Source organism: Crinia signifera, chromosome 1, assembly GCF_055691185.1.
Source record: "Crinia signifera chromosome 1, ASM5569118v1, whole genome shotgun sequence".
NCBI classification, from domain to species: Eukaryota; Metazoa; Chordata; class Amphibia; order Anura; family Myobatrachidae; genus Crinia; species Crinia signifera.
In genome coordinates, this window is record NC_139217.1 from 312,950,813 (window position 1) to 312,978,700 (window position 27,888).

General features: G+C 45.5%; 1 protein-coding gene across 2 annotated transcripts; it reads right to left on the reverse strand.

The window, feature by feature from the left end:
* UBQLN1 (ubiquilin 1) lies at window positions 1-27,224 on the reverse strand. 2 transcript variants are annotated; one of them, XM_083186255.1, is made up of 11 exons: window positions 26,583-27,224; window positions 20,963-21,114; window positions 20,714-20,835; window positions 19,633-19,895; window positions 19,073-19,231; window positions 11,936-12,155; window positions 9,682-9,824; window positions 8,407-8,490; window positions 5,222-5,337; window positions 2,464-2,620; window positions 1-1,164 (listed from the first exon to the last, which is right to left on the reverse strand). In XM_083186255.1, exons 1-11 carry the CDS (start codon window positions 26,721-26,723, stop codon window positions 1,012-1,014), a joined length of 1,710 nt encoding a protein of 569 aa, XP_083042381.1. In that variant the 5' UTR covers window positions 26,724-27,224; the 3' UTR covers window positions 1-1,011. The 2 variants fall into 2 exon arrangements, with proteins under 2 accessions (XP_083042381.1, XP_083042379.1); XM_083186253.1 differs by having other exon boundaries at window positions 1-1,167; window positions 26,583-27,223.
* Between the last annotated feature and the right edge of the window lie 664 nt (window positions 27,225-27,888).

Sequence of the window (27,888 nt, forward strand, 5' to 3'; positions counted from 1 at the left end):
AATTGTTGGCATTTATTTATTACCTGTGCACAGGAGAGAGTACTACTGATAAAAACAAGATAATCTGTTTGTACAATGTGGTTAAAAATTAGATCACATGACACTTTCTCACATTCTGAAATCAAGCACCACATGGAACAGGACTGGACTGTGTTGTTATCTGCCTGTGTAAATACAAACTGGCGCTACTTCAGAAACATGGATCGATAGGGCTCTGTGTGCAATTTAACTTTACATGGCAACAAATAAAATTAAGCCACAACAAAAGGGCTTACCATTGATGAAGACCTTCAAATTATGTACTCTAGAGTGTTCCTACTGAAATGGTGATTATTAAATTGTTCCACAGCAATGCCACTACATTGCTTCTCCAACCATATTTGTGTGTTACATGGCTTTCTACTCCACATTTCCCGAATTATAAAGTTTCCCCCTATCCGTGTGTGGGTGTGCCTTCATGGCTGCCTCAAACTTACTGCAGCAAAATCATTAGGTTTACATAAAGATGGAGGAAAAATGTAATGCTAAATGAAAAATCAAGCAGTATGAATCTTACAGCATTATGCTAACAAAAATACATGCTAAAGTCACAAAAAGCGATATTGTATCACCAATTATAACCTTATTTTGTTATACTTTCTTTAAAGTATTTGTTTGTATTCTACATAAATTACTACTAAAGTCTATTGATTTAAAGCAAATTTCTTTTGAGAGGGAAAGGTTTGTCGAGACCGGTTAACCAACTGCAGAAGCTATTCATTGCAAAAACCACAAGCGATGCAATGCGTGGGGAAGAGGTGGTCTGTGATACATGCAACACGGTCAAACCAAAAAGCTTTGATTCCCACAGTTTCAGATAAAACTACTGCACTTCATCCAAACTTATATGCTTCATTAGTTTGTCATGACAAGGAATTCCAGGAGTCAAACTGAAATAAAGCAGGTGTTTTATCGAGACTTAAAAGCCATTATCAAAAATAAATTACACTTTTTCTGGGATGGAAAGGTTTGCTATGATGGCTGAGATCCCAGTAGTCGTTCGATAGCTGCATTGATGTCTCCTCCAGTTGCTATTAAAGCCTGTACATTTGCTTCTCTGTTTAGGAAACCCATTGCGCTGAGCTGCTCCAGTTGCTGCTGAAATCTTACTTCTGGATTTTGAATCTGCTAACAAGAGGGAAAAAAATAGAATCTTACAGCATGATCGATTTATTAAGCTACTTTATTAGTGGTGTTTCTCAAAACCCAAAACACCCCCCCCCCCCAAAAAATAAAAAAAGTGATTTTGGCCAGTGATAAAGTACCAGACACTCTCACCTCTCTCTTATCACGGCTTCATACATCTACCCCTCAGTTCTTAACAAATCTGGACAATAAGACTATCGAGAGATACAAGAATCTGATTCACAGATCTAGTTAATATTGAACAATGACTTCTATCAAAATTGCCATTTACTTTGGGCAGTTTGTTGAAGCCAAGAATGTTAATCATTACATGTACTCGAGATGTTCCATCTGTTAATCAAATGCTGAAAACCCTAAAAAAAAAACCCCACCATTTACACATTTGCAGTGATTCACAATTACACAACATGTGCCCCCAAACATATTAATAGGGGACTGGAGCTAGAAGTTTGTTATTCCCCTTTCTTGCAAAGTAGTAGAACTGCAAAGATCCTATGTTCAGGAAACACACCACCAGTGGCCTATCTAGACATTTCTGTGCCACCGCCTTCCCCAGTGTTAGCCAGAAAAGGACAACCACCTGCTCTGTCCCCCAGCCTTGTTTCCCAGCAGCTGACCCAGTCATAAATTCTAGCTATGGCACCAACTAAATGTACTTCCAATTATTATAGAATTCTGGGTACTTCTGTACTTTCATGGCGCCGCGCGTCAGAGTCCCCTTGCGGGGCTCGCTTCGCTCGCCCACGCTGCGGGCTCGGTGGCTCGCTACGCTCGCCACGCTAATTAAAATCAACTCCATGTCAACATGGATAGTGGAGGTATGAACTATCCATGTTGGCATGGCGTTAACTTAGTTTATTTTACTTAGTTAGTGGCGAGCGTAACCCGGTATGGCGCCGTGAAAGTAAAGAAGTACCGAATTCTGCAATGTTTTGAGACAGCAGCTGATTGGAGAAGCACCCGCTTTATGGTAGATCCAGCAATTCTAATATTAATGGGACAAGGAGCTTGGGAATAAAAAAGGAACTCTGAAAGTTCTTCCTGAAAGTCTTTTACTATACAAAAGAAAAAGCATCCTGTAGTGAAGGAGTCAAAACCATAAAATCCCATGAAGTTGTACTTTGAAACAAACACACAAGGACTGACAATGACAAAGTCACCAACATATGGTTTCATAGTAGTCTTGCAGCACTTCGTATATGTTGCCCAAAAGCGATAAATGGTTACTTCGTATATTTCTAAAACTCTTGCGTCAACTGTAAAACACTGATCAGTTACCTGAGGATTAGCACCAGATAGGGCCTGAAGCATTTGCTGTACAAACTGCTGGTGACCTGGTTCAGAGATCCCAGACAAAGGACTTGTGTTTTCAGTTGATCCAGGGGTAGGCACAGGCGCAGGAGCTGGGTTGGCAGGGCCTACAATACCAGGACCTCTACATGTGTAAAGAAAGCAGAGATCAGCATTTCTGGCTGTGCCATATTCTACATTCCAACAACATCCATGTGCATTCCAGCTTTTCAAAAACATATTCCACTAAAAGGTTTCACATATATAATAGTGAAATGATTAAACTCTTGATAGTCCACATTACTATACACTTAATTATTCAGATTATAGAACAATGCTAGACTTTTGATGTGAGATACCTGAATGTGTGTGTGGGTGACAGAGGCAGTACACAGTAAGGGAACAGAGAAAAATGGTCATTTCATTCTTCATGCGCAATCTCTGGGGAGCACCTTGGGTGAAATCTAGTTATTTACAGATCTATTCTGCTCTTCCCTAGGTGGCGATAGCATAGTAGTACTAGAGTATAAAGTACATCATTACTGAAAATGCAACCAACAATCCCTCTCAGTGCACAAGGTCCAATGAGACTGCTAGTGTCAGGCATTTTTTTTTTTTTGTGTCAAAAATTGCATCTTGAGGAAATTCAAATCAGATACTGCAATTTACCTTATTTTCTCACCTCAATAAAACACATAGCACCACCTAAACATATGGGTAAAAAAAAAAAAAAAGCAACACGTGTATCCAGAGGCATACGGAGGGTATCTCCGGTGGAGCTCAAGCTCAGGGAGCCGAGGAGATGGTGTGCCACCTGGCCCCTGTCCTCCCTTCACCACTGCGCCGAGACCGAGACTGGGGAAGCAGCACCACAGAGTCCACATGCAAATGGAGACCCTGCTTCCGACCAAAAATGATGTGCCTTAAAAAGGAGACAGATGCTAATGGTCTTCCTGTACCTCAAGCATCTGGGCAGGGGAGTGAAGTGCGCCCAGCGCTACCCGGAAGTGCGGATTCCAGGAGCACGGTGCCCCTGCGATCCCTGGCAACAAGCATTTAACACCCCCAGAAAATGAGCATGTAACTTCTCCTAGCAACGGACTGTTAATATCCCACTTGGCAACAAGCATGTCTACTACGAGCAAGAAAACCCTGGCTAGGAGCATGTAACCACATGGCAACAAGCATGTAGGTAAGCGCCACTGCAGGGGTGCATTGCATACGTGTGAGAGCAAGTGCCACTGCAGGGGTGCATTGTGTAGGTGTGTGTAAGCGCCACTGCATGGGTGCATTGTGTAGGTGTGTGTAAGCGCCACTGCAGGGGTGCATTGTGTGTAAGCACCATTGCAGGGGTGCATTGTGTGTTTGGAAGCAGCACTGCAATGGTGCATTGTGTGTGTGAGCAAGCACTGCAGGGGGGTGTGTGTGTGTGTTTGTGTGCGCGTACCCCTACAGGGGTGCAGTGTGTGTGAGAGCAAGCGCCACTGCAGGGGTGCATGGTGTGTGAGAGCAGCACTGCAAAGGTGCATTGTGTGTATGTGTGCAAGCACCACTGCAGGGGTGTGCGCAAAATTTAGTGTGTGGAATAATGTGTAAGGGGAAATATGGTTTGTGTGGCATAATGTGTAAGGGGCATTACTGTAAGAAGGAAAAATGACTAGGGGGAGAGGGGGCGAAACATACCGTTGCTCAGGCCAGCAGGTCACCTAGCTACTCCTCTGCTTGTATCTGCGCTAGGGAGTGTCTGAATCTGTGCTAAAATGCAGCGGCCACAACTTTTTTCATTACAAGTCTTTTTGTATAGTCTCAGACACACACAATATACAAGTTTTGCATATCAAATTAATTAGCATAGTCTCCTGGTGCCTAAATGTGACTAATATGCATTTTTGAACAAAAATAAATACGCCCAATGCTAGCAGAAGTGCACGTGAAGGGCAGCTAACTCCTGACAGGCATTTTTAGCTTCACGGTGCAGAGGCTTGGTTTTCTTAAAGGATTTCCTTAAAATGCAGCCAAGTTAAAAATCACTTTTGTCTGGTATGGTGGTTTAACATCTATACTTTTATATACCCATTACTTGTACATGTCCAATACACCATTCAGAGTTGGAAGGAAAGCAACATTTTTGCTACTGCACATGTTTTGCACTGGTTTTGTTACAGCACACGTATGAGGTCATTCTATGTTGTGACCGGGAGACGCAGTGCGCAAGTGAGAAGAGTGACTTGCAAGTGGGGTTGCAGCAATATTTTAGTCGCAAAGAGTGACAGGAAGTCAGCTTGTGGGGTGGTAACTGAGTGGTTGGGCGAACGCAGGCATGGCGATCCGGGTACAGTTTTCTGGGTGTGTATACACTAAAAGCTGCAAATGCACTTGCTACTGGAGATCAAAGTGGGAGTTCTTTTACATGTGTTGGCACGTGCCCAGATTAGCATAGAACTGCAATCGGAAAATCATTGCAACGGGAGTATGAAGATAAACTGCACCTGAATACCCCTCATAATGTGGACTAGGACAGTGTAATTGAAAGACAGTGATCATTCGTCCAAGTTAAAGGTTTTTTTTTTTTTTTTTACTCAAACAAAGGTATGCTGCAACGTGTGTGTGTGTGTGTGTTTTTGCAGTCTGGAAGTACATTTTTTTTATGGTTCATTGCAGACAGATGATGCATAGGGACGTTCTTACTCTGTTTTGCTGCTACATCTATGAATGGACCATACAAAAAGGCAGAGAAGATATTTACCCTGGAATAAGTGTTGGGGCCTCTGTTGCCAATGTCTGTAATCCCTGCTGGATCTGTAATAGAGCCTGCATTGCTCTGGGGTTTGACATAGCCGATAATGTGTCAGGATTCTGCATCTAAAAACAAAGAGGAAACCATGAACATGATTTTTTTCCAAATATTACTTTCAAATTCCTCTATATTCTCACTAAATGCAACCAACCATAGCAATAATATCTTCAGCTGTATGGAAACATTGTAGGTACAGGTATAATCAGAGAACACTGGGGTTAGTGCCATACATACATTGGTTAGCAGAGGAATAAGGTAATTTTATTCACAGGAAACTGGTTCCTCCGATTAAACCATGGTTCTAGAATCTTATCAGGAAGTTTGAACTTGAGCTTCCACTGTGCTTTCATCAACTGTTCTGCATTAGGTCAATGCCATGAAATGAGTGCTTTATATGCTCACACAGCAGGTGGTAAGAGGGCACATTTGCCCCAATCACTAAACTTAAGCACATCTATTGTTTTTGGACTATTTATGCTGTGAAAATGGGGGAAGGGACCATAAGCCCCAACAACACCGCCATAATACTACCTAGAAAAATGGAGTCACCCCATATTAATTTATGGCCTGGTGATCAGTGCCATTACTAGGCATAGCTCCTACACTACAGTTGCGGGAAAAGATCTTCTCACAACTTGGTATAAATAAATTCAGGTTCACCCACATTTGAAGGAGTGGCATCAGCCTGGAGAACATACAGCTCAAGGGTTATAAACGGCTAAAATAGGATTAGGTCTGTGGGACTGTAGTCTGGTGCTTCAACTTTAATTGTCAATAGGAATCAAAATGCAATTCTTCTTCAACTAAGGACCACAGAGATAACCGTGGGCATAGTCTGCAGTGTTCCGGATCAAAAGGTCTACAGCCAATAGGTCAACACATGAAAAGGTAGATACGTTTTTCAGCTGGGTTTTTTTTGGTGGCCATGTGTACAACTGACCACATGGAACCCCAATTAGAGTAGTGCGGTCCCTTGCATTGCTCACCACACTTCAGGCCAGGTGCCTCATAGCTCTCAGCACACTTCACCATTTATAATCCCCCAATCCGCATGAAAAACTGAAGTACAATTTTTTCCCCATGTCAACCATTGTCACCCATCATCTGGATAGCAGCCTGAAGAGAAGAGTCTAGGCACCAAATTGTTTACATTACCCAGCAGGTTTCTTTCCACTATACCGCGCCCCCAGCCACATGCATTCAGATTCAGTTTCGCGCCTCAGAGAGAAGGGCATGGTTTAGGCGTGACTGCTTTTATACTGCTCCTCGATTCATCTCATTCTGCTTTTTTTTTTTTTACTTTTTATTTGAGTATGCAGTGGAACCAGCACTCTCACTGCTGCACCCCTAAATAATCGATGGCTCAGCAATGGGTCATCTCCCAGAGAAGCCTCAGCTGGACGCACAAGGTGTACAGGTAAGAGCGGCTCATTTCTTGCTGTTGTGGCTATTACCACTAGTGTAGGACAAGTGCGGTGCTGGCAGTGGGGGCTCCGGTACTTTTCAACTAACGGGAAGCTTCTGGAAGCAGGTAACCACTATCTTGCGGTATCAGCCATTTGCCCTGGGGTCTGGTCCAGACAGGGGAGTCAGGCTAGGTGTTATGGCCACTCCTCCACCCCTTGGATCGCTCCCTCCTAAAGTACTGAAACATGAAGTCCCAAAAATGCAATAAAAGGGATAAAAACACATTTGGTACAATTTACTACCTTTTCTACTGCCATTGCAGAATGCTAAGCTCAGATAAGCTCGTATATGTTGTCTTTATTGTACCGTGCACTGGGAAAGTATTCACAGCCCCTCACTTTTTCCACATTTTGTTACGTTACAACCTTATTCCATCACCTTGTTTATTTGAGTCACACACCTAAAATCTCAAAAAGCAGTCTTAATCCTTAAACACTCACATCAATACAAACAAAAGATTAACAGCACTATAAAACCAGTATATCTTACTTTGGGGAGTAATGACCCTCAGTTTATTGTCAAAGCAGCATGACTTTGCTACTTCGCAGAGTGCCCCCCTTATATCTCTTTACTCACTTGGGTGATATCAAGTCTTTGTTAAGGCCTGCAGACACTTTGTGACACCTTATAAATAAACGTACTACTACAAAGGCCCCCCAATCCTCTAGTGCTATTTGGAACGATTCCAGCGGATCGGGTCGAGAGAATATTGGGTGAAATCGAGCCAAATTACATGTGTGACGTCCATCTGACCCGATGAGCGACCCCCGTGCACCAGGTCAGAGTTCAGACCTGCTGCAGCAACACAATGCGGGTGCTTTTTAGCACCCACAATGTATTGCATCTGACTTCCTTTGAACTCTGTCGGCAGCTCCCCGGGAGCCCTTCTACGAGCGATAAATAGCATGCCTGTTATCACATGTAAAAAGCTTCTGAGCTGGCTCCCAGGTCCAGAGCCTGGGTATTTAAGCATCACAAGAGACTGACGGTTGTTCTCCCTTCTTCTGCATGAGGGCTTCCTGAATGAGGTATGGGCTAACCCTAATAGGCGCTTCCAAGTATCTAAGCAAATTGTGATCATTTATCTACTACCTCCTGCGGATTGGGCCAGGTGAAAGCTGGAGAAAGGTTAAAAAATGTGAAGCTGCACTGGTCCAATATACAGTATAATAAAAAAAGTAAACCACACCACACACACAATGGGCGGTATTCAATGGCTGTTTGTGTGGAGAGGATGGCTTGTTTTCACTGAGGGTCACCGAAAACAAAGGCGTCCTCGCCGTCTAACCCCCTCGCTGTATTCAATATTCTGGGGAAATCCTTGCCGTCAAGGGGACGGCGAGGATTCCCTGGAACGGTGACACCACTGCATTTTGTGGCGAGCCCCGCCGTTTTGACGGTCGCATTTGCCGTTTCCACCTCCTTGAGAAGAACCAGCGAGGTGGAAACAGCGAATGAAGGGGGCGCTGTTGAATACTCTGACAGCAAGCTATCGGCACTGCTTGCCGTCACCATTAAATATACCCCATTATATAGTTTGGAATATTGTTTAAATAAATGTTTACACCAATTCAAATTATAAAAATAATAAGATAAATTTTTATAAAAATTAAGACAATTTGTGTGGTTTTTGGAAGAAATAGTAGTTAGTTAAGTAGTTAACATACTTGCTGTAGGAAAGTTGGCAACTGTTGTCGCATTTGATCTTGAAGCTGAGGATTCCCAGCAAAGAGTGGGTTATTCTGCATCATCTAGAAATTGAAATATAAAATTAAAAACAAATCCCACAACTATGGTTTATTCATTAGGTCTATACCATGGGTCCTCTGCGGCCCTCCAGATGTTGTGAAACTACAAATCCCAGCATGCCTTGCCACAGTTTTAACACTCCCTTATAGCAAAACTGTGGCAAGGCATGCTGGGATTTGTAGTTTCACAACATCTGGAGGGCCGCAGTTTGAGGACCCATGGTCTATACTAACAAGACTTAAAACAAGGATTCCAAATAGTGACAATTTTTTACCTAGCCAGAAAAAAAAAGGGAGCGGGACTTTTCTCCTTCAGCCGTGTGAAGGTTTGCTAGATAAAACGCTGAGCTCAGACTTGAGGTGCATCATCACGGTGAGATTTGAGCTTCCAATTTTGAATACATAGTCAAAATTGGAAGCAAAGTTAGCACAAATCGCAAAGTGTGTACACAGCTGCCAATGCCTGTGCGTGCCCCTTTGGGATCGGCATCGCAAGAATAAGACTCTGCAGGCAAGACAATTTTGCCTATATTGTGTACAATATAATGTGCTAGTGTAGTCAAAAATCAGCCCTAGTAAGCTCTTGACTAAATATAGTCAATATTGTATGGTTTTGGGCTCCTGGGAGTTCAAAGGAAATTGCATAGTCAAAACCTCATTGTGTGTATATGCACCTTTAGCGATATTAAACAAACTGCAGTTTTGCTCTTCTGTTTAATCCTTTCCTCTTACAGGGCCTACACACAGAGCAATTTTGGGGAATTTTCTAAGCGATCTGACTAGATTGCTTAGAAAATTACCCAAAATTGCTTCGTGTGTAGGGGACACAGTGATAGCAATGCGCATCCCCGTTTTATACTGCATGCAGTATAAATCTAGTCATCACCCATGTTCTCTCTATTGAGAACACTGGCAGCTCACTGGTGCAGCGCTGTGTGCTGAACAAGATCGCTTAGCACACTGCTCCTGCCACCCCATGTGTAGGCCCCTTTAATCTATTAGTGGCAATGGAAACATGTAATAAGTCCAGAATCAAAAACCTGTTCTGTGGCCTTTAAAAAAAAAAAAAAAAAAAAAACTACACACCTGAGCTTTCTTCAGGATGTAGAAGAGTGAGGACAATTAATCTTGACATTAGAGTGCTAAGGTCCTAAACAACAATCTATACTTCAGACCCCCTCCAGTCACAGTTACCTGTGCTGCAAGTTCTGGATTCTGGCTAAGAGACTGCATCATGTTTCTCATATAAGGCGCTGACAACATATTCTGCATCAGTTGGGGATTTTCTGTAATTTGCTGCATCAAGCTCTGCATACCCGGTGTATTAAACATCCCAGCTTAAAGAGAAAAAAAAAAAAAAAATGAGTAAAGTGAAAACATGATATTCTAGAATCATTTGTCACTAGGTAAAGGTTAGCTGGACATACTTATTAGTACACCTTCCTTAAGGGTAGGAAATTAGTATCTATATTTATTGTCTGTGCCACCTTCCTTAAGGGTAGGAAATTAGTATCTATATTTATTGTCTGTGCCAATTTCATATGCAAACTGTCGCTTCATAATAAAATACCTTTTCTAGGACACCACTTTGTGTCCACTCAAATAACACAACACATGGAGTTTAGGGCAACAATTATTACTGTGCTAATTTACTGGAGAGCATGGATACGGTGTGTACTACTCATTAGCTGTGTGATAGTTTGTTTTGGAGAGCAGTCATAATTGTACAGTTCCCAATTCCTTTAGCAAAATTGTTACATGATACAGCTTAATGGATTTGCCACCATCGACAGTAGACCATGGGAGCTCCAAAGGGCAAAGCAAAGATCTACATACTCCTCAGAGAACTAAAATACCTATACCTGCTCTCGGTAATCTTATTAGTCTTTGACAGACCTTTTAAAATTATACAGGGTGTTCAGAAGGTCCCTCCGCAGTGACTGTTTTAAACAAGTCTCTGTGCAGAGAACGTGTGCTAAGAAATGACAACATCATTGATTCAAAGGTGTATTTACATGAAATACAGATCCTGCAATGCAAACATACCACAGCAAGGATGGCACTAGTGTCCCCGCAAATGGTATGCACCATTTTATAGAGCATTTGCCGGGGAAATCTATGACAGAAGTGCAGATTATTTGAGTAAAACTGCTTTCACATCACAAACCTAGTTCCAACACGGGTCCAACCCTTTCACAAAGAACCCAGATCACCCATGTAAACGCTGCCACGCTTTAAACCGGAGTTGTTCAAACCAATTTTTTTTCATCCAGGCAATACCCCAGGTATTTTTGCAATGCGAAAGGGGGTATTAGAGTGACCATTCTAGTAACAGAATAATGGTAGTGCACACAAGGGCCAAGAATGGTACTGCAGGAGCTGTGCTCTCAGAAGGCATTCAGCAATGATCACAAGTCATCCTTCACCTGCTTCCATGAGTCATCAGTAATATAGGCAAGTCTCTCCTGCGAGTGCTTCTGCTCTTTCTACCAAAAGTGTGTGTCTGCATCTATCATTTTCCCTTTCCATATATAGCTGTCCCCCCTCCCCATGAGTGCTTCTGCACCAATCGTCTCTCCTCCCCATTATGTTCCTCTGCCACCTGTCTGGCCATGCATGCCTCTGATCCCACTCCCAACTGGTCTGCTTCCCATCACCTGCGCTTTCTACATGTCTCCATGACTGTTACTGACCACCCTCTTCCTCCTGTCCCCATGAATGTTTCCAACTACTCTCTTCCCAATTGTGTGTCTGACCCCTCCCTCTTGAGTGCATCTGCCTCCTACCTTCCCTATGTGTACTTCTTGCCTCTTCCGCTCCATGTATTTCTCTGACGCCCTCCCCCTGTCTATCACTGCCCCTTATAGATAACGGAGGCAGCAATACAGGGAAAACATCTCATGCATAGACTTGTTGGAAAGGTGACATCCTGTAAAAGTACCAGGCTGAAAGTCAATGAAGTCTTCACTACAACCCATTTTACTGCTATTGTTCGATTTAGGAGAATGGAAGGCTGTATATTTTACACACCCGTTAGCAACCGGTGCAAATGAAATGGCCAAGAATACTGAAATATAGCCAAAACGTATGCAGATCCCCTATTTGATGTATATGGAACTGGCACTACACAAAGTAGAGAATCTATACATTTTCCAAAAACTAAAACAATGCTACCTGTTTAAACAAGTAGATTTAATGCCCTAATTATAGTTATTTATTGAAGAAGTCATCTTTTTATTTCCATCTTCTAGCCTGCTCGAATGAAATTATTATTATAATTTTATTTATAAGGCGCCACGTGTTTTGCAGCACCGTACAAAGGAACAGTACAGGGAGACAAAACTTGGCATAACATAGAATAACTAACAAAAATAGAGTACAAATAAAGAGCGCCACAGTTCAATACACATTACAGCTTAAATATAAGTAATGTTACTGTGAAATGTACCTCCTGCACCAGATGTCATACTTGGTAATGTGGAGCTTGGTGTTGAAGTGGTGCTATTCCCAGCTGGAGTAGTTCCGCCTTCACCGGTTGATGGAGAACCAGTGGAGTTAGACTGAGGAGCCCAAGGATTGGGTAAAGGATCTCTGTTTTCTGTTCGCGATGGCTGATTTCCAGCATTTTGTGCATTGCTCATCAGTGAAGCAAAAGGGTTGCCTCCAAACTAAAAATGACAGACATAACCTTAAATATAAGGAATTTGGTACTTACCGGTAATTCCCTTTCTCCGAGGCAGCAGGGGACACTGCAGTCTACACGTGTGGGATAGTGTGGGTGCATTGGAGGAGTCGGCACTTTAAGAAATTTGAATACAGCTGGCTCCTCCCCCCGCTATCCCCCAGCAGACTCCAGTCTTAGAAACTGTGACCGAGAGAGGATAGGGGCCAGGGCTCGATCCCTGGAACAGAGGAGACACTTCGCAGAAGAGAAAAGATTAGCAAGAATAACTCATAACAAGAAACCACAACTTGCAATCGGCAAACATTCAATGTTAAAGTAAAACAACTTGTAAGATGGCAGGAATAAAGCGCTGGGAGGGCGTGCAGTGTCCCCTGCTGCCTCGGAGAAAGGGAATTACCGGTAAGTACCAAATTCCTTATTTCTCCTCCCAGCAGCAGGGGACACTGCAGTCTACACGTGTGGGATAGTACCAAAGCACTAAACCCGGGAGGGAGAGCGCTGAGAATCCTGCAAAACAGCTCTGCCGAATGATGCCTCCTCACTGGCAAAGCTGTCAAACTTATAGAACTTGGCGAAGGTGCTAGCACCCACCCAAGTGGCCGCCCTACAAACCTGTGTGAGCGAAACACCTCTGGCCGCAGCCCACGATGTGCTTACGGCCCTTGTTGAATGGGCGGAAATCCCTAAAGGGAGGACTGTTAGCCCTAGCGTAGGCCTCCTTGATTGTGAGGCACAACCACCTAGCCAGCGTCTGCTTGGACGCCGGCCAACCCTTCTTTCCTGCTCCATACAACACGAAAAGACTATCCGTCTTTCTCCACGATGCCGTTCTGGAAACGTAGATACGCAGAGCGTGCACCACGTCCAAGGACTTCATATCTCGTGAAAGGGCTGGAACCACAATAGGCTGGTTCACGTGGAACGACGAAACCACCTTCGGAAGGAAACCCTGGCGAGTTCTGAGTTCCGCCCTGTCCTTGTGGAAAACCAGAAACGGGGAACGACAGGAAAGAGCCCCAAGCTCCGACACCCTGCGGGCCGAAGCCAGCGCCATCAACATGACCGTCTTCCACGTCAAGAACCTTAGATCCACCGAATCTTAGGGCTCAAAAGTATCAGATCTTAGGAATTTCAGAACCAACTTCAAATCCCATGGCTCTGAAGGCGGAACGAAGGGAGACTGTATACGAACAACCCTTTTTAAGAAGGTCTGTACCTCCGGAATTAGAGCCAGCCTTCTGTGAAAAAACACCGATAGGGCAGACACCTGGACCTTCAAAGACGCCAGTCTGAGACCCTTCTCTAAACCCAATTGTAAGAACTCCAACAAACGGGAAAGATGAAACACTGCCCTTGGTACTGATCTAGCTTCGCACCAGGCTATGTAGGATTTCCAAATCCTGTGATAATGAGAAGCGGTCACCTCCTTCCTAGCCTTCAGCATAGTTGGAACTACAGACTGCGGTATTCCACGTCTCCTTAACAAGTCGGCTTCAATAGCCACGCCGTTAAACGTAGAGACGCTAAGCCGGGGTAGATAAATGGTCCTTGTTGTAGAAGATCCTGTCTGAGTGGGAGACGCCACTGCACATCCGCTTGAAGAAGCTTGAGGTCCGAATACCAGGCCCGTCTCGGCCAGTCCGGGGCAATCAGAATTACTGAAGCGGACCCTCTTTTTATGCGCTTGAGCACTCTTGCTATGAGTGGAAACGGCGGAAACGCATATATCAGCTGGAAATCCCATGGGATGGAGAATGCATCCCCCGCCAGAGCTTCCGGATCCCGAGACCTGGCACAATACCGAGGTACCTTCCGATTCAACCTGGAGGCCATCAAATCCATCTGAGGCATGCCCCACCGGACCGTCAACTGATGAAAAACCTCCGGATGAAGGGCCCACTCTCCCGGGTGGAAGTCCTGTCTGCTCAGATAATCCGCCTGCCAATTCTCCACGCCCGGCAGAAACACCGCAGAGAATCGGGGGACAAACGCCTCGGCCCATTCCAAGATAGGACGCACCTCGCGCATGGCCGCACGACTTTTGGTTCCTCCCTGTCGATTTATGTATGCGACCGCAGTCGCATTGTCCGACTGGACTCTTACCGGACGTCCCCTGAGCAAGTTGTGTGCCTGACCCAAAGCCAACCTGATTGCTCTTAATTCCAGGACATTTATCGGAAGACTTGCCTCCTGGGCCGACCACCGCCCCTGAAAAGTCTGGTTGAGAACAAAAGCTCCCCAGCCCCTGAGGCTGGCGTCGGTGGTCAGTATCGTCCAACTGCATGAAGCCACCATTGAAGTGACTGACGAGCTGCTCTTGGCAGGGTAATCTTCCCGTGTATCTGTAGATGTGACCCCGACCACTGTGACAGTAGGTTCCATTGGAACGTTCTGGTATGAAATCTGCCGTACGAGATGGCCTCGAAAGAGGCTACCATCATCCCCAGCACCTTGGTGCACAACAGGATCGAAACTTTGCCGGGAGCTAGGACCTGTCGTACCTTTGACTGCAGCGCCGCGATCTTGTCCATTGGAAGAAATACCGCCTCCTGCGCCGTATCCAGAATAAGGCCCAGAAATTGAAGCCTCTGTGTTGGATTGAGCTGAGATTTGCCGAAGTTCAAGATCCAACCATTTTGGACCAGAAAAGAACATGTGGCCAGAGCGTCTGCTATCAACTTGTCCTGAGAAGAAGCCTTTATCAAGAGATCGTCCAGGTACGGGATGATCGTTATCCCCTGTAACCTGAGTACCGCCACCATGCAGGCCATGATCTTGGTAAAGACCCTGGGAGCGGACGACAGGCCGAAGGGCAGAGCCCTGAACTGGAAATGAGAAGCCTGCATTGCGAACCTTAGAAACCTCTGGTGAGGTTCCCAAATAGGGACGTGCAAATAGGCGTCCTTTATGTCTAGCGACATAAGATATTCTCCCGGTTCCAGTGATGCAATCACGGACCGTATGGACTCCATCTTGAACCTGTTGTAACAGATGTATTGATTTAAATCCTTGAGGTTTAGGATAGGCCTTACGGAGCCGTCCGGTTTGGGGACTACGAACACATTGGAGTAAAACCCCTGTCCCCTCTGATGTTCTGGCACCGGTATAATTACAGAAGCGTCCAAAAGCTTTTGAACTGAATCCTGTAAGGCCCTTCTTGTCTGATCCAGCTTTGGAAGGCCCATTGGAAAGAATCTTACTGGAGGTGGCGCTGAAAATTGAAGTCTGTATCCCTGTGTAATAATTTGCAAGACCCACTCGTCCCTGCAGTGAGTCTTCCAAACCTGAGGGAACAACAACAGACGAGCGCCCACCCTGTATTCTCCCACTAGAGCCGGAAGACCGTCATGCCACGGTCTTGTCGGAAGCCTTGGGCTCCTGGCGACGTGCTGGGGCAGCAGCGGCCGCTGCTGTTCCCGCCCCTCTACCTCTGCGACCTCTAAAGGCCGTAAAACCTCCTCTGGGCCTGCCTCTAAAGGCAGAGGAGCCTCGAAAGGACCGAAAGGACTGAGTGAGGGACCGCCTCTTAGGTGGAGGAGCGGCTGTAGGTAAGAATGTAGACTTACCCCCCGTGGCCTGGGAGATAAGTTTATAGAGCTCTGGCCCGAAAAGCATATCCCCTGTGAACGGCAAGGCTTCAACGGCTTTTTTAATTTCAGCCTCAGCCTGCCATGACCTCAACCAGACCGACCGTCTGGCCACCACAGCTGACGCAGAAATTCTGGCTCCTAGAGTCGAAATGTCTGCCGCAGCCTCACCTATGTAAGTTGAAGCATCCCTGATGCCTTCCGCCATAGGCAACAAATCTGCCACAGGCATATTTTGCTCCAGACCAGCCACAAGCTCAGCAGCCCATTGCTCCATAGCCCTGGCCACCCAAGCAGAGGCCAAAGCAGGACGCAAAAGGACCCCTGCCGTGGAATAAATTGTCTTTAGTGAGCAATCTAAACGCCTATCCTGCGCCTCTTTCAAAGAGGCCACCCCGGGGACAGGCAGAGTGGCTCGCTTAGATAGCCTGGATAGCGAGATATCCGGAGTGGGAGGAGTCTCCCACTTGGCCCTGGATTCAGGAGAGAAAGGATATAGTGTCCTTAGGCGAGCTGACACCTGGAATTTCCTATCCGGACACTTCCATATAGAGAGGAGAGGAGAGTCTAATTCCTCCGAATCCGGAAAACACAACTCCTGTCTTTGAGAGCGTCCAAAAATGGACACCTGGGGAGTAACCTCAGGCTGCTCTAATTTCAGAGTGGACCTAACAGCTCTAATAAGCCCCTCCACACCCTGTGATTCATCCTCCCCTACATCCAAGGGTTGGATATCCTCCACAGGGGGAAGAACCTCTCCTTCCTCTATAATATAATCCTCATGGTCTGAATCATCAGCCAAAAACAGAGAGGGCATAGCCTTTCTTTTAATTACAGCAGCAGCCGAAGGTCTCTTAGCAGGACCTGCCATAGACTGAGTTAAAGAGTCCACTGACTGAATTAAGGATTGAGCCCAAGCAGGCTCTGCAGAGGTCAATCTAGAAAGCTGAGTCTGAAACACCTCTCTATCCTTCCTAGAGGCAGCCATTTCAGCATTCAGATTAGACAGCAATGATTGCAGCACCTCTGAGGAAACAGCAGCTGCCTGCACAGGTGTTGCAGGAGCAGCAGTAATTTGAGAAGCCTTATAGCAAATCTCACAGAGGGAACACCCTCTAACATGTTGTGTGTATTGCTGCTTACAGCTCTTGCAGGAATAAACCTTCAAAGCAGCCTTAGATGAAGTTGCTTTTCCTGCCATCCTGCCCAGTAATGTAACAATACTGACAGACACACAACACCAGTCACACAAGAAACACCCCAAAATACAGCCCAACAGCAGGGAAATACCCAGTAAAGTAGCCCTGAAGTCTGGCAAGTTACAGGGGAAGAGGAGCCAATTAATAACCCCCGATTCTTGTGTGTGTAATGTACCCCTTAAGACTTACAGTGTCCCTGTAGTCCGCTGGGGAGCGCTGAGCTGCACAGGTAACAAAGGTCCCGTTTTGTACAGCAAACTGCAGAGAGAGAGAGCACCGCAAAAGCCACCTCACAGCTCAAAAGCTCAGAGAGAAGAGAGAGAAGCAAGCTCCGCCCTCCTCTCTTACGCTGAGGCGCGAAATCCAAGCCCGCCCCAAACAGCCGGCATACTGGAGGGTGCGCTGACGTCACCACCGCGAGTCAGCTCTCTCTCTGCCACCGACCATCGCGCTTAATGGCCGCCCCCTGTCTGGCGCACAGCGCCCTTACTTGTCACCGGCGTCCCTGGAGTTCGGGGGAGATAGCCCAGGACCCGCGACGCACACCGCATGCAGCTGCGGGCGGGTCCCCGGAACGGAGGCTCCGGTGGCTGGACAGTGGAGGGAGGCTGCATGCAGGCCCGACCATGTCCCTCCAGGGTCCCACGTCGCAGACAGGCATTCCCAGCCTGTCTGTGTCCAAGTATAAATAAAAAATAAATAAAAAGGAAACAAAAAGCCTAGTCTCCTTAGGAGACACAGCCCGGGAGTCCGACTCCTCCGGGCACTTTTTCTAAGACTGGAGTCTGCTGGGGGATAGCGGGGGGAGGAGCCAGCTGTATTCAAATTTCTTAAAGTGCCGACTCCTTCAATGCACCCACACTATCCCACACGTGTAGACTGCAATGTCCCCTGCTGCTGGGAGGAGAAAATAAACTGAAATACTGTATATTTTAAAAGAGTGACTTTTTGTCTCCATTAAAAAACAAACAAAAAACAACCTATTTGGATATTGAAGATCTGTACAGTGTTTCCCAAATGCATTCACTACAATATATCAGGTTTTTGGGATATCCCTCTGTGCACAGATGGTATAGAAAAACTTAAGCCATGTACACGGTGCAATATGATCACTGGCAATATATTGCTCAGTGTGTTCTGTTTTCATCAGCGACCAGAGATGGTTGCTGATTAAAATGACACACTGCCAGGAGAAGATGCAGAGGAAGTCGCTGGTTGGAGGAGCATGCTCCTCCGACCAGCGAGCATTAGGGGCTCAAAACGGGAGCACGCACCCGTTGATTTATCGCCGGTGCACACTCCAATCGCTGGCAATATGGTCGCTCAGCGACCATGTTGCCAGCGATATATGCTGAAATCGCCCCCGTGTGTACACAGCTTTACTCAGGTACTAAGTCACCTATGCATGAGCATGTGTACCCTTAAAAACTTGGCTGTTGGAGTGCTTTGACAACTGCAATGATCCATTTACTTTCCTATCTCGTACATGTATGCCCAGTTGGAGACAGGACAAACCCCGCCACTCCAATGGCTCCCAGTGCTAGAGAAACAGGAGTGGAAATGGCAAACCTCTAAAGGATAAGGCCCTAAATATGGGAAATAATCCCTTACCGAAAAATATTAAATAATTAAAATATATATCATGTATCCAAACAATTATCTAAGCTGTGGCTTTTTAGTGTGTCAATGTACACGCATCACTTTTTCCAGAGTATTCCACTGGTGTGGACTCTGAGGATTGCAGCTATTGTACAACCAACCAATAATAATCTCATTCACATACATTTTAAATGTTAAGGTGGCCATACAGTACTGCGATATATTGCAGCAGTGTATGGCCATGTGATCCACCCGGGAAGGTATACATCGCATGTGGTGCCTTCACATGTAATTTATCGCATGCGACTTAGTCCTCACCACCGAGGGGGGGTCATAGTTGGAGGACCTCCGACTCAGGTCCGATGCACACGGGGCCACGCATCTGACCTAATAGGACATCAAAGGCATCCGATTTGGGACGATTTAAGTCCTTGTAGTGTATGGGGGCATTAAGATATTAAAACATTAACATTTTTTTTTTTTTTCAAAGCCTTATGCGGAACCATTGGATTTACCTGTTCCTGAGCAGCGTTAAGCATTGGCTCTTGAATGTCAGTGTACATTCTGCGCAGGGCATTGTAGCCTCCAGGAATACTTTCAAGATTGCTCAAGGCACGGTCTTGGTTCCTCATCATCTCCTGCATCATTGCTGGATTTCGGGCAAGTTCTAGTGTCTAGTTAGAAAATAGAGATTTTTTTTTTTTTTAAATATTGATATGATAAAGAGCATCCAAAAGAACAGATACAGTGCTAAGCAGGGTACTGTGATTTTATAACTAAAGTTTGATCAATAATAATCTAAATAAAATAGTCATCACATTTTCATACTATATAATACAGTATTTTTGTACAATGTGTAATACCCAACACTAGACACGCATTATACGTTCCATAAACTGTTGCTCCATTGCCTTGAAAGTATATGGTTTTGGACCGATGACAAACTTTACTGTAGCCCTATTAAACACTTCTGAACTGACATTACAGTGATACTGTAAAGACCATGTACCAGTCTAGCAGGAAAAAAAAAAAAAAAAAAGAGAGAAGGAACAAAAAAACAAAACACAACACATACTTGTCTCATTATGTCCGGATTATTAAGCATGTGACTGATCTCAGGATTTCTCTGGATTAATTGCTGCATTTGGGGATTGGCCATAATCAACTGCCGCATCAAGTCAGGGTTAGACAGCATACTCTGTACAAATGGGTTTTCCATGATCTGAACCATCATCTCCGGGTTGGACATGAGCTGTCTCTGCATCTGGCTCTGCAGCTCGGAGAAGTTTGATGCGTTCATACCTAAACTACTTAGCCCCGCCAGGCCTCCCATGCCCCCTGTAAAATTAAGAAACAAATCAATTAAAACAGGGAGAAAAAGATGAATTATTTTTCACATCATTCTAAAATATGTTGGAAAGTAGCTATCATATTTAGGAGTGGTTATTTGTACAGTGCCGACATACGATGCAGTGTTTTGCAGAGATTATTAACCCCTACACCTCTGTACCAGAAACATTGGAGCTAATAATAATAATATACATTCCTTACCAATTATGGGAATATTTCATCAGAAGCCAATTAAGCTACTAAACAGTGTTTTTAGCCTCACTTTGTGCACGTTACTATTTCCAATCAGGGATGGGTCGATTTGTCAACAGTAATAAGGTAGACAGTTACTGGGTCGACACACGTTTATTTTTTTGTGTCTATGTTGGCAAATGTTGAGATGGACACCGTATAAGTGTGTTACTTTGCCTCTTTGAGCTCAGCACACTATTATATTCCCCTTTCATGTCTACTGTGATGGTTTAGTATGAACAAGACTTTTGTTTTTAAATTGAGAGAAACTTATGTCGAAATTTTGCATACCTATATCGACCTTTTGCCTGTTGACCAATAGCAATCTAATGACGATCAAACTTTTTACTGTCGACCGTAGGACCACATCTCTTCCCAATCTTAGCCTACGTCGATGGTAAATGATTAAAAAGTTGCTTTTTTTTTTTTTAAACTTATGATTACCTTTTTTATATTGACATATAGCACTGTCGACCTATTGACCCTGTTGACCATTTGGGGGTCAATCTATTGACTATCTTTTTTTCTTTAGATCTATCACCCAGATACCTTCACAGATTATGTCTCCATCTTACCTAAACCAAAAGAAGTATTTGTGGCCGGTGTGGTAGTAGCGGTATCGCTAGAGGTTGTAGAGGTGGATGCTGGACTGGCAGGGCTGTTGGGCTGAGAAGTAGTGGAAGTAGCAGCCTGCGATCTATGGCCAGAAAAACAAAAAAAATAACTGAGATGGTGCAATATAAAGCAGTATGCAACATCGACATCATCATCTCTTCTGTATATTTAGATTTTTGCAGTAAAGTTAGAATATACCCTAATGGTACCTGTTCTGTGTTTTGATGACGAGATGAACAGTAAGTCCATCATGGATTCCATGCTGACTGAGGGTGTCCTGGTCCTTTAAAATCTTTCCAGCAAATATCAGCACAAGTTGGTCTGTATTAGACTTAAAGCGTTTTGATATGTCCTCCTTGAACTGAAAACATACAAAAGAACTGCTTTGTTATACTAGGACCTGATCTCTTGTGGCTATATAGTAATGTGCTGAAACGGGACAGTAATTAAATTGTGCAATAATGAAAGTAGTGACACATGGCGATGACTGATTTCACACCTTCATTCATGTGCCATAGTGAGTCACATACAGTACTAACATATCTCCTTATAAAAGAAAACTCTTGCATATGGAGGTCTGTTCAGGTGCAAATATTGTTATAAATCTATCTGCCGTATTTATAAACAGTTTAATTCTCTACTGCAAGTAGAAAGGTCTTCATCTACTAAATATCTAGGAAATTGAATGGTTGAGACACAGGATGCAAGCCGAGTTAAGAATACAGTCGTATCCGGGTGCAGGACGGGGTCCTGACAGTCATTTACCTGACGTCAGGATCCCGACTGTTAAAACACTGACAGACGGGTTCCCGATGGCCACCGGCTATTCTCCCTCATGGGGGTCCACGACCCCCATAGTGGGAGAATAGAATAGGCGGCGAGTGCAGTGAGCCACCGTGCCCACAAGGGGCTTTGCTGCGTTTGCCATGCTGTCTGAGTCCGGCCAGTCGGGATCCTGACGTTGGGCTAATGACAGTCGGAATCCCGACTGTCGTAACCCTATACCACACCCGTCGTATCCATGAATAGCGAAAGTAGTGTCAACAGTTGGCAAGAGACAAATTACAGTTGCAATACTTGCACAACTTCACTGAAAGGATATATAATCATCCTTACTTTGGTACAATACACTTTGTACCCCCATTTTGTTAACATACATGCAATTATGAACAATACTGCGACAGGTAAAGAGCAGCCTGCAACATTGTTCAGATGTGGTACGACGGCCTGACAGTTGGGATTCCGACAATCAGTATACAGACATCAGAAACGACCGCTGGTGCTCCAACAGGGGAGCAGGTGCAAAGAAGCCTCTTGCGGGCTTGCTACGTTGCGGACCACCACCAGGGAGAATAGCCCCTGTCAGTCGAGATCCTGATGTCGGTATACTGACTGCTGGAATCCTGTCGGTGTGTCGGTCATTCGGCACCTCACCTTTCAGTCAGACTGATGGCATGACAATCCAGCTTTCTGCATTTAACATACAACTAGCATTAACATGAAAAGGAGGTTTGGGTCACACAATGAAATACAAGGCATGTCACAGAAAGATTTTCTTGCAATACAGCACAACAAAAACACACAACAGATTGCATGTGGCTTCCTATGTTACACATCACACAACAGAACAGGCTAGTATAGCCCAGACATTAAGTTTATTAGCCACTTGTCTTGTACTGAACATAATGAGAACAGGCAACGCTTAATCCTTTTCACTTTCTGTAATTAAACTGTAATGGTGTGTACACACGGTAAGATTTGGCTTCCGATGTTCCCGATATAGGGAACATCGGAAGCCAAATCACATGCTTTTTTAGGGCTTGCAAGCCCGATGCGCGCTCCCATGTGAGCACAAATCGGCAGCCAGATAGAGAGGGCAGGCAACACTATATAGTGCAGATCTGCACTATATAGTGTAAATTGTGCCCCTCTAGCATGCCATGAGATGTGAGTACTGATGCGATTTGATAGGCCAATAGTTAAGACTACTCTGTCCACTGCCCGACAGTGTTGCTGTTGTTACTACAGAAAACAAATAGTGGCCATGACGGAATGCTACTAGTCCATGCAACCCTGTGGAAAAGCTTTCGCATTCTTACTAATTTAATTATCAGATGTGGAGCAGAGAAGTTTCATTGCACACACAAGTAGAGAGGAAAAACCCAGAACTGAAGAAAATGCCACATGAAAACCTCATCTGAAGTTTTCCATAAAGCATCAGAGTGACCCATCAAAAATGGGAGAGGTGGTTTTGTGGTCAGGATACTTAAAAAACAGAAGTTTGGGACAAGCCTTAAGCTGGATACACACTGTACGAAATGCAGCAAAAGTGCCCACCATTAACGAAGGGGCATACACACTAGACGATATGCACAGTACATTGTTATCATGCATATCGTTAATGATGCTACATATTGTGTACACACTTACATTACCCATTTCTCAGTAAACACCATTCCAAGGGGGTATATCGGTCAGAAAATACTGAAGTTCCCAAATCTCCAGATGTACTATGGAGGGACGGCAGCAGACCAACGTATCACAAACTATGGGTTGCCAACCCAAAGTGGGCGACATGAGCTCAGGCTGATTACTCCAAGCTCTCAGCCAGTTAGCTCGGGAATCCAAAATCATTTGAACTGGTTGAGCTGGGCATACATTAGACAAGCAGTTCCCAAACTGTGGGTCCTGACCCCACAGTGGATTACGACTCCATGTTGCTGACTGTCAGGCTGATGACTTCTCTAATCTCTCAAGTCAGTGATTCAAGGAGACTGACAATTCAGTTAAATTGTGCGTTATTTCAGACTACTCACTGCATTTTGTGTCTCCTCAATGCTGCCATGTACGTACGGATTCGGTATGGAATCTCGGCGGTCAACATCCCTATATATATGTGGGAGGTGCGTTGCGATGCAATCCCCGGGGCTAAGAGAGCAGTGAATAAATTACATAGGAAAATCACATCGCACGGCCCTTAAAAAGAAGGCCCATGCGATGCGATTTTCCTACAGTGCCGTGATAATACACAAGTACCCACAAATTAGTTAAATCTGTGATTCATTACAAGATTTTCATTCCAAATACCAGGATCTGGCCAATTCTTTTTGGTGTATACTCAAACTTTACTCCTTATGGCCCCCATCCACTACTGCAACTTACCCAATGGGAGAAATCCCAGCTGATCCCCCACGAGCCCCCCGGGAAGGTCCCAGGCAGCAGGATCACATGCGATATCGCATGTGATCGGTCTAGTTCAGGCTTTCCCAACCACGGTTCTCAAGGCACACCAACAGTGCAGGTTTTAGTGATATCCAGGCTTGAGCACAGGTGACTTAATTAGTACCTGAGTGATTCTGATTAAACCATCTGTGCTTAAGCCTGGATATCACTAAAACCTGCACTGTTGGTGTGCCTTGAGGACCGTGGTTGGGAAAGCCTGGTCTAGTGAATGGCAGATCTTAGGAGCCAAGCTACAGCCTCACTCCCTAGCCCAGTGCTCGGCCTCTCAGCAGCAACCCAGTGCTCAATGCTCAGCTTCTCCAGTCTCCAACTGGCGGCATCAGAGACTCATCTCAGGTACTGGAATGTGGTGGGTGAACAGGAGCACATACATTGTACTAGAGAATACAGATTAACTCAACACCTACTGCCTCTTCTGGGATCTCCCTAACAACCACTGCATCTTCTTTCCCATCACCCTCTCTCCCCCATTAGTCTCCCTGCCACCCCCAAAGCAATCACAAGGGGTATAAACGTAACATTTGCATGAATGAATGAATCGAAAAACAAAACAAACCAGGAGCTCTGAAAAAAAGCATGTCCCTGTGATGTGTAATGCCCCATACACACTTTACAATTGCGGTTGCTGCAGGGACCCAGCATCAGCAAGTGCTTATATATTTGCAGATGCCAGTGGAGGGACCTCGTTCACAATGTACTCCCTCATCTGTACATACAACAATGTGAGGTTAGAGGCGAGTTGTTGTTGACCTGCTGGAGCCTGCATCATTCACTGGGCACAGCGAACACACAGGCGATATTACAACGATACCGCTCAGGAGGGGAAAAATAAGTGAGATTGAACAACCACTGCATCTTCTTTCCCATCACCCTCTCTCCCCCATTAGTCTCCCTGCCACCCCCAAAGCAATCACAAGGGGTATAAACGTAACATTTGCATGAATGAATGAATCGAAAAACAAAACAAACCAGGAGCTCTGAAAAAAAGCATGTCCCTGTGATGTGTAATGCCCCATACACACTTTACAATTGCGGTTGCTGCAGGGACCCAGCATCAGCAAGTGCTTATATATTTGCAGATGCCAGTGGAGGGACCTCGTTCACAATGTACTCCCTCATCTGTACATACAACAATGTGAGGTTAGAGGCGAGTTGTTGTTGACCTGCTGGAGCCTGCATCATTCACTGGGCACAGCGAACACACAGGCGATATTACAACGATACCGCTCAGGAGGGGAAAAATAAGTGAGATTGTTCATTATATCACCTAGTGCAGAGGTTCCCAATCTTTTTGATTCACGGCACCCTAGAGTATCAGAATTTTTTTCACGGCACCCCTAGGCCCCCAAATAAATTATTAGATTGAGTTTATATGTGATTCTTAGGGTCAGTTATGTGGTAAAGGGCAGGATTTGCTTCTGTTTGTACACATTTTATGATTGACAGCCACCAGCACCGGTTTTGCTCATAAATAATTAACCATTAATAATTTGAATTGGTCCTGGACCACCAACCCAGGGCACCACTGCATGTGTCCCGAGGCACCCCAGGGAGCCACGGCACACAGTTTGGGAACCACTGACCTAGTGTGTATGCACGTTAAGAAAATAAAGTCATCAAGTTAATGTACATTGTGTGTCTCCGCTGTACTACTGTGGGTGTGTGGCCTGCTGACCACACATATGTGGCAGCCATTCTGTGGTAAATTGTTGGGGTCCTGTCATAATATTTGACATATGGGGTCCAAGAGCAGAATAGTCCTGAATGTACTTTCAGCATTCTTTTAGTACATAAGTTACTGCAGCAATGTGATAGGACAGGTATACAAATGCAGGTGCAAATAACTGGCAAGAGTAAAAATTCATACATCAGACAAGGCTTTCCGTTTCAATGATCAAGGGGGAGTACATTCAAAAGAATACAAATAACGAGATCTACTCTGATTATTGTCCCCACAAGAATTTATTCATTTAGATTTGCGTGGGCAAGGACTGCACCATACGTAATGTATGTACGTACATCATGATAAGAAGGTACTATTAAAAATGTAGAGATAAGTATGTGCACCACAATACACAGGTACTAAACAGAAAGTGTGTCAAGGACAAGTAGTTCTGTATATGCAGTCTGAGGAATATACCTCGGCCTCCTGTCAGTGGGTTGAAAGTTCAGAAACTCTAAAGCCATGAATTAGTAACAGGCTGCAATAGAGCATTGTAGCATGGCGGCCTGCACACAAGGATGACAAATGGCTTTTGTCACCTTCCTTAAGTTTACAAGGTGTGTGTTTTTTGTGTAATTACAGAAGTGATATGTCAGAGAGCACTTTCTAGAGTCACCACTGTCCCCCTCCTCCCATCCAGATAGCCCAAATCTCCCTTTGTGTTACACAAACAGGGGACATACAGAGCCTGCTGTCACCAGCACATGTGGCACACATACATGTCACATGAATACTGTGTATGCAATTGGTGAGTTTGCAGTGAGAGATGGCACACACGGGCATAGAGCGGATAACACTGCCAGTGATAGCACCCCCGACCACCCATCACCCTCTTCCCCCCCATTTCCTAGCCCCGCTCTCACCTCCCTGACGCTGCTGCTCTCGGGCACCGCAAACTCTTCCTTCTCCTTCGGCGTCTTCACTGTGACTTTGATGACCCGCGGGGAGTCGGAAGATCCGGAGGGCGTGGAGTGGGCGCCGGGGGATGCGGGGGGATCGGACATGGCTGGAGCAGGACGGAGAGGAGACAGCGGGGAGGGTGAAGCAGCCGGTGATGGTGATGATGCAGTGGCGAGCGCGGTGTGAGCCCGGGGATGATGCGGTGGGTGATTGGAGGCTCAGCAGCAGCCTGTGTTCGGCATGTGTGTGACGGGCTCTCCGGCTGCTGGGGATCGGGCGGAGCTGGCGCAACTCTCAGGCCGCACTAGCAGCAGCGCTTCCTCATACCCCGGCGTCACTGCGACGTCACCGCTGCTGCCGGGCACTAGTCTGGGGCCGCCGAACAGACGGAGCCTTATACTGCCGCTGCCTGACTGGGTGGCGAGCGTCTCTCGGGGCCGGGCTGCGGTGGCGCTGGGAGGTTGCTGAGGTAAGGCACCGACTTTATGTGACAGAAAACAAGAGAAAGAGAGGAATCGTTCCTGGTCGCAGAGTGATGACGTATGCAGTGTCAGAGAAACTGCTAGAACAGCGCTCCAGCTACACTCAGGGGCTGACACGCTGTGTACCGCTGCTTCGCTGCCTGACGTGACGCCGGCTACATGAACGGCAGCCATTTTATTGGTTAGAAAAGGACGCTGCTGCTAGGTAACATAGCTTGCCACGGACAACTTCACACTTTTCACTACTTCATGAATAGACCCCTGTGTGCTGATTTAAAGCATACCCCACAACATGACCCTTTTCGAAACAGGTGATGACAATCATAAATTAAGAGGGTCCAGCAACAGAGCATTGTGTCCCTCCTGGACCTGGAATGGGTCATGTTGGGAGGTATGTTAACTAACAATACTGAAATGCACCATACCCTCCAACATCTGAAGGGTGGAAATCGGCACACACATAGAAAGGGGGCTTGGCCATGAGTAACGTGGGTGTGTCCACAGGTAAAGGGGCACGGCCATCCTTCTTTTCATATGTGTACTGACTGGGCATTTAAAATAAAATAACCAGCTCCCACCTACCCACTGCCAATACTTTTCCCCAATTAATTCTCACATAGGCCAGCTCCCTACACACTCACTACAGTGGATACTGCACCAGTGATCCCCAATATTCCCTGCTCTCACACAGGTCACAAACAGCTCTCTGCCCCGGTCAGGCACTCACACAAAGGAGCCCGAGTAGCGCCCTGACCTACCCCATAAGCAGACTGCAGGAACCCTGCAT

What these genes read in the sequence shown, in the direction of transcription:
- UBQLN1 (XM_083186253.1), bottom strand. Translation starts at nt 26,723, where the DNA reads ATGTCCGATCCCCCCGCATCCCCCGGCGCCCACTCCACGCCCTCCGGA. An exon ending in GTCATCAAAACACAGAACAG is followed by an intron (nt 20,836 to 20,962) that starts GTACCATTAGGG and finishes TTCTGGCCATAG; the next exon opens with ATCGCAGGCTGCTACTTCCA. An exon ending in TGCCAACTTTCCTACAGCAA is followed by an intron (nt 5,338 to 8,406) that starts GTATGTTAACTA and finishes CTTTGTTTTTAG; the next exon opens with ATGCAGAATCCTGACACATT.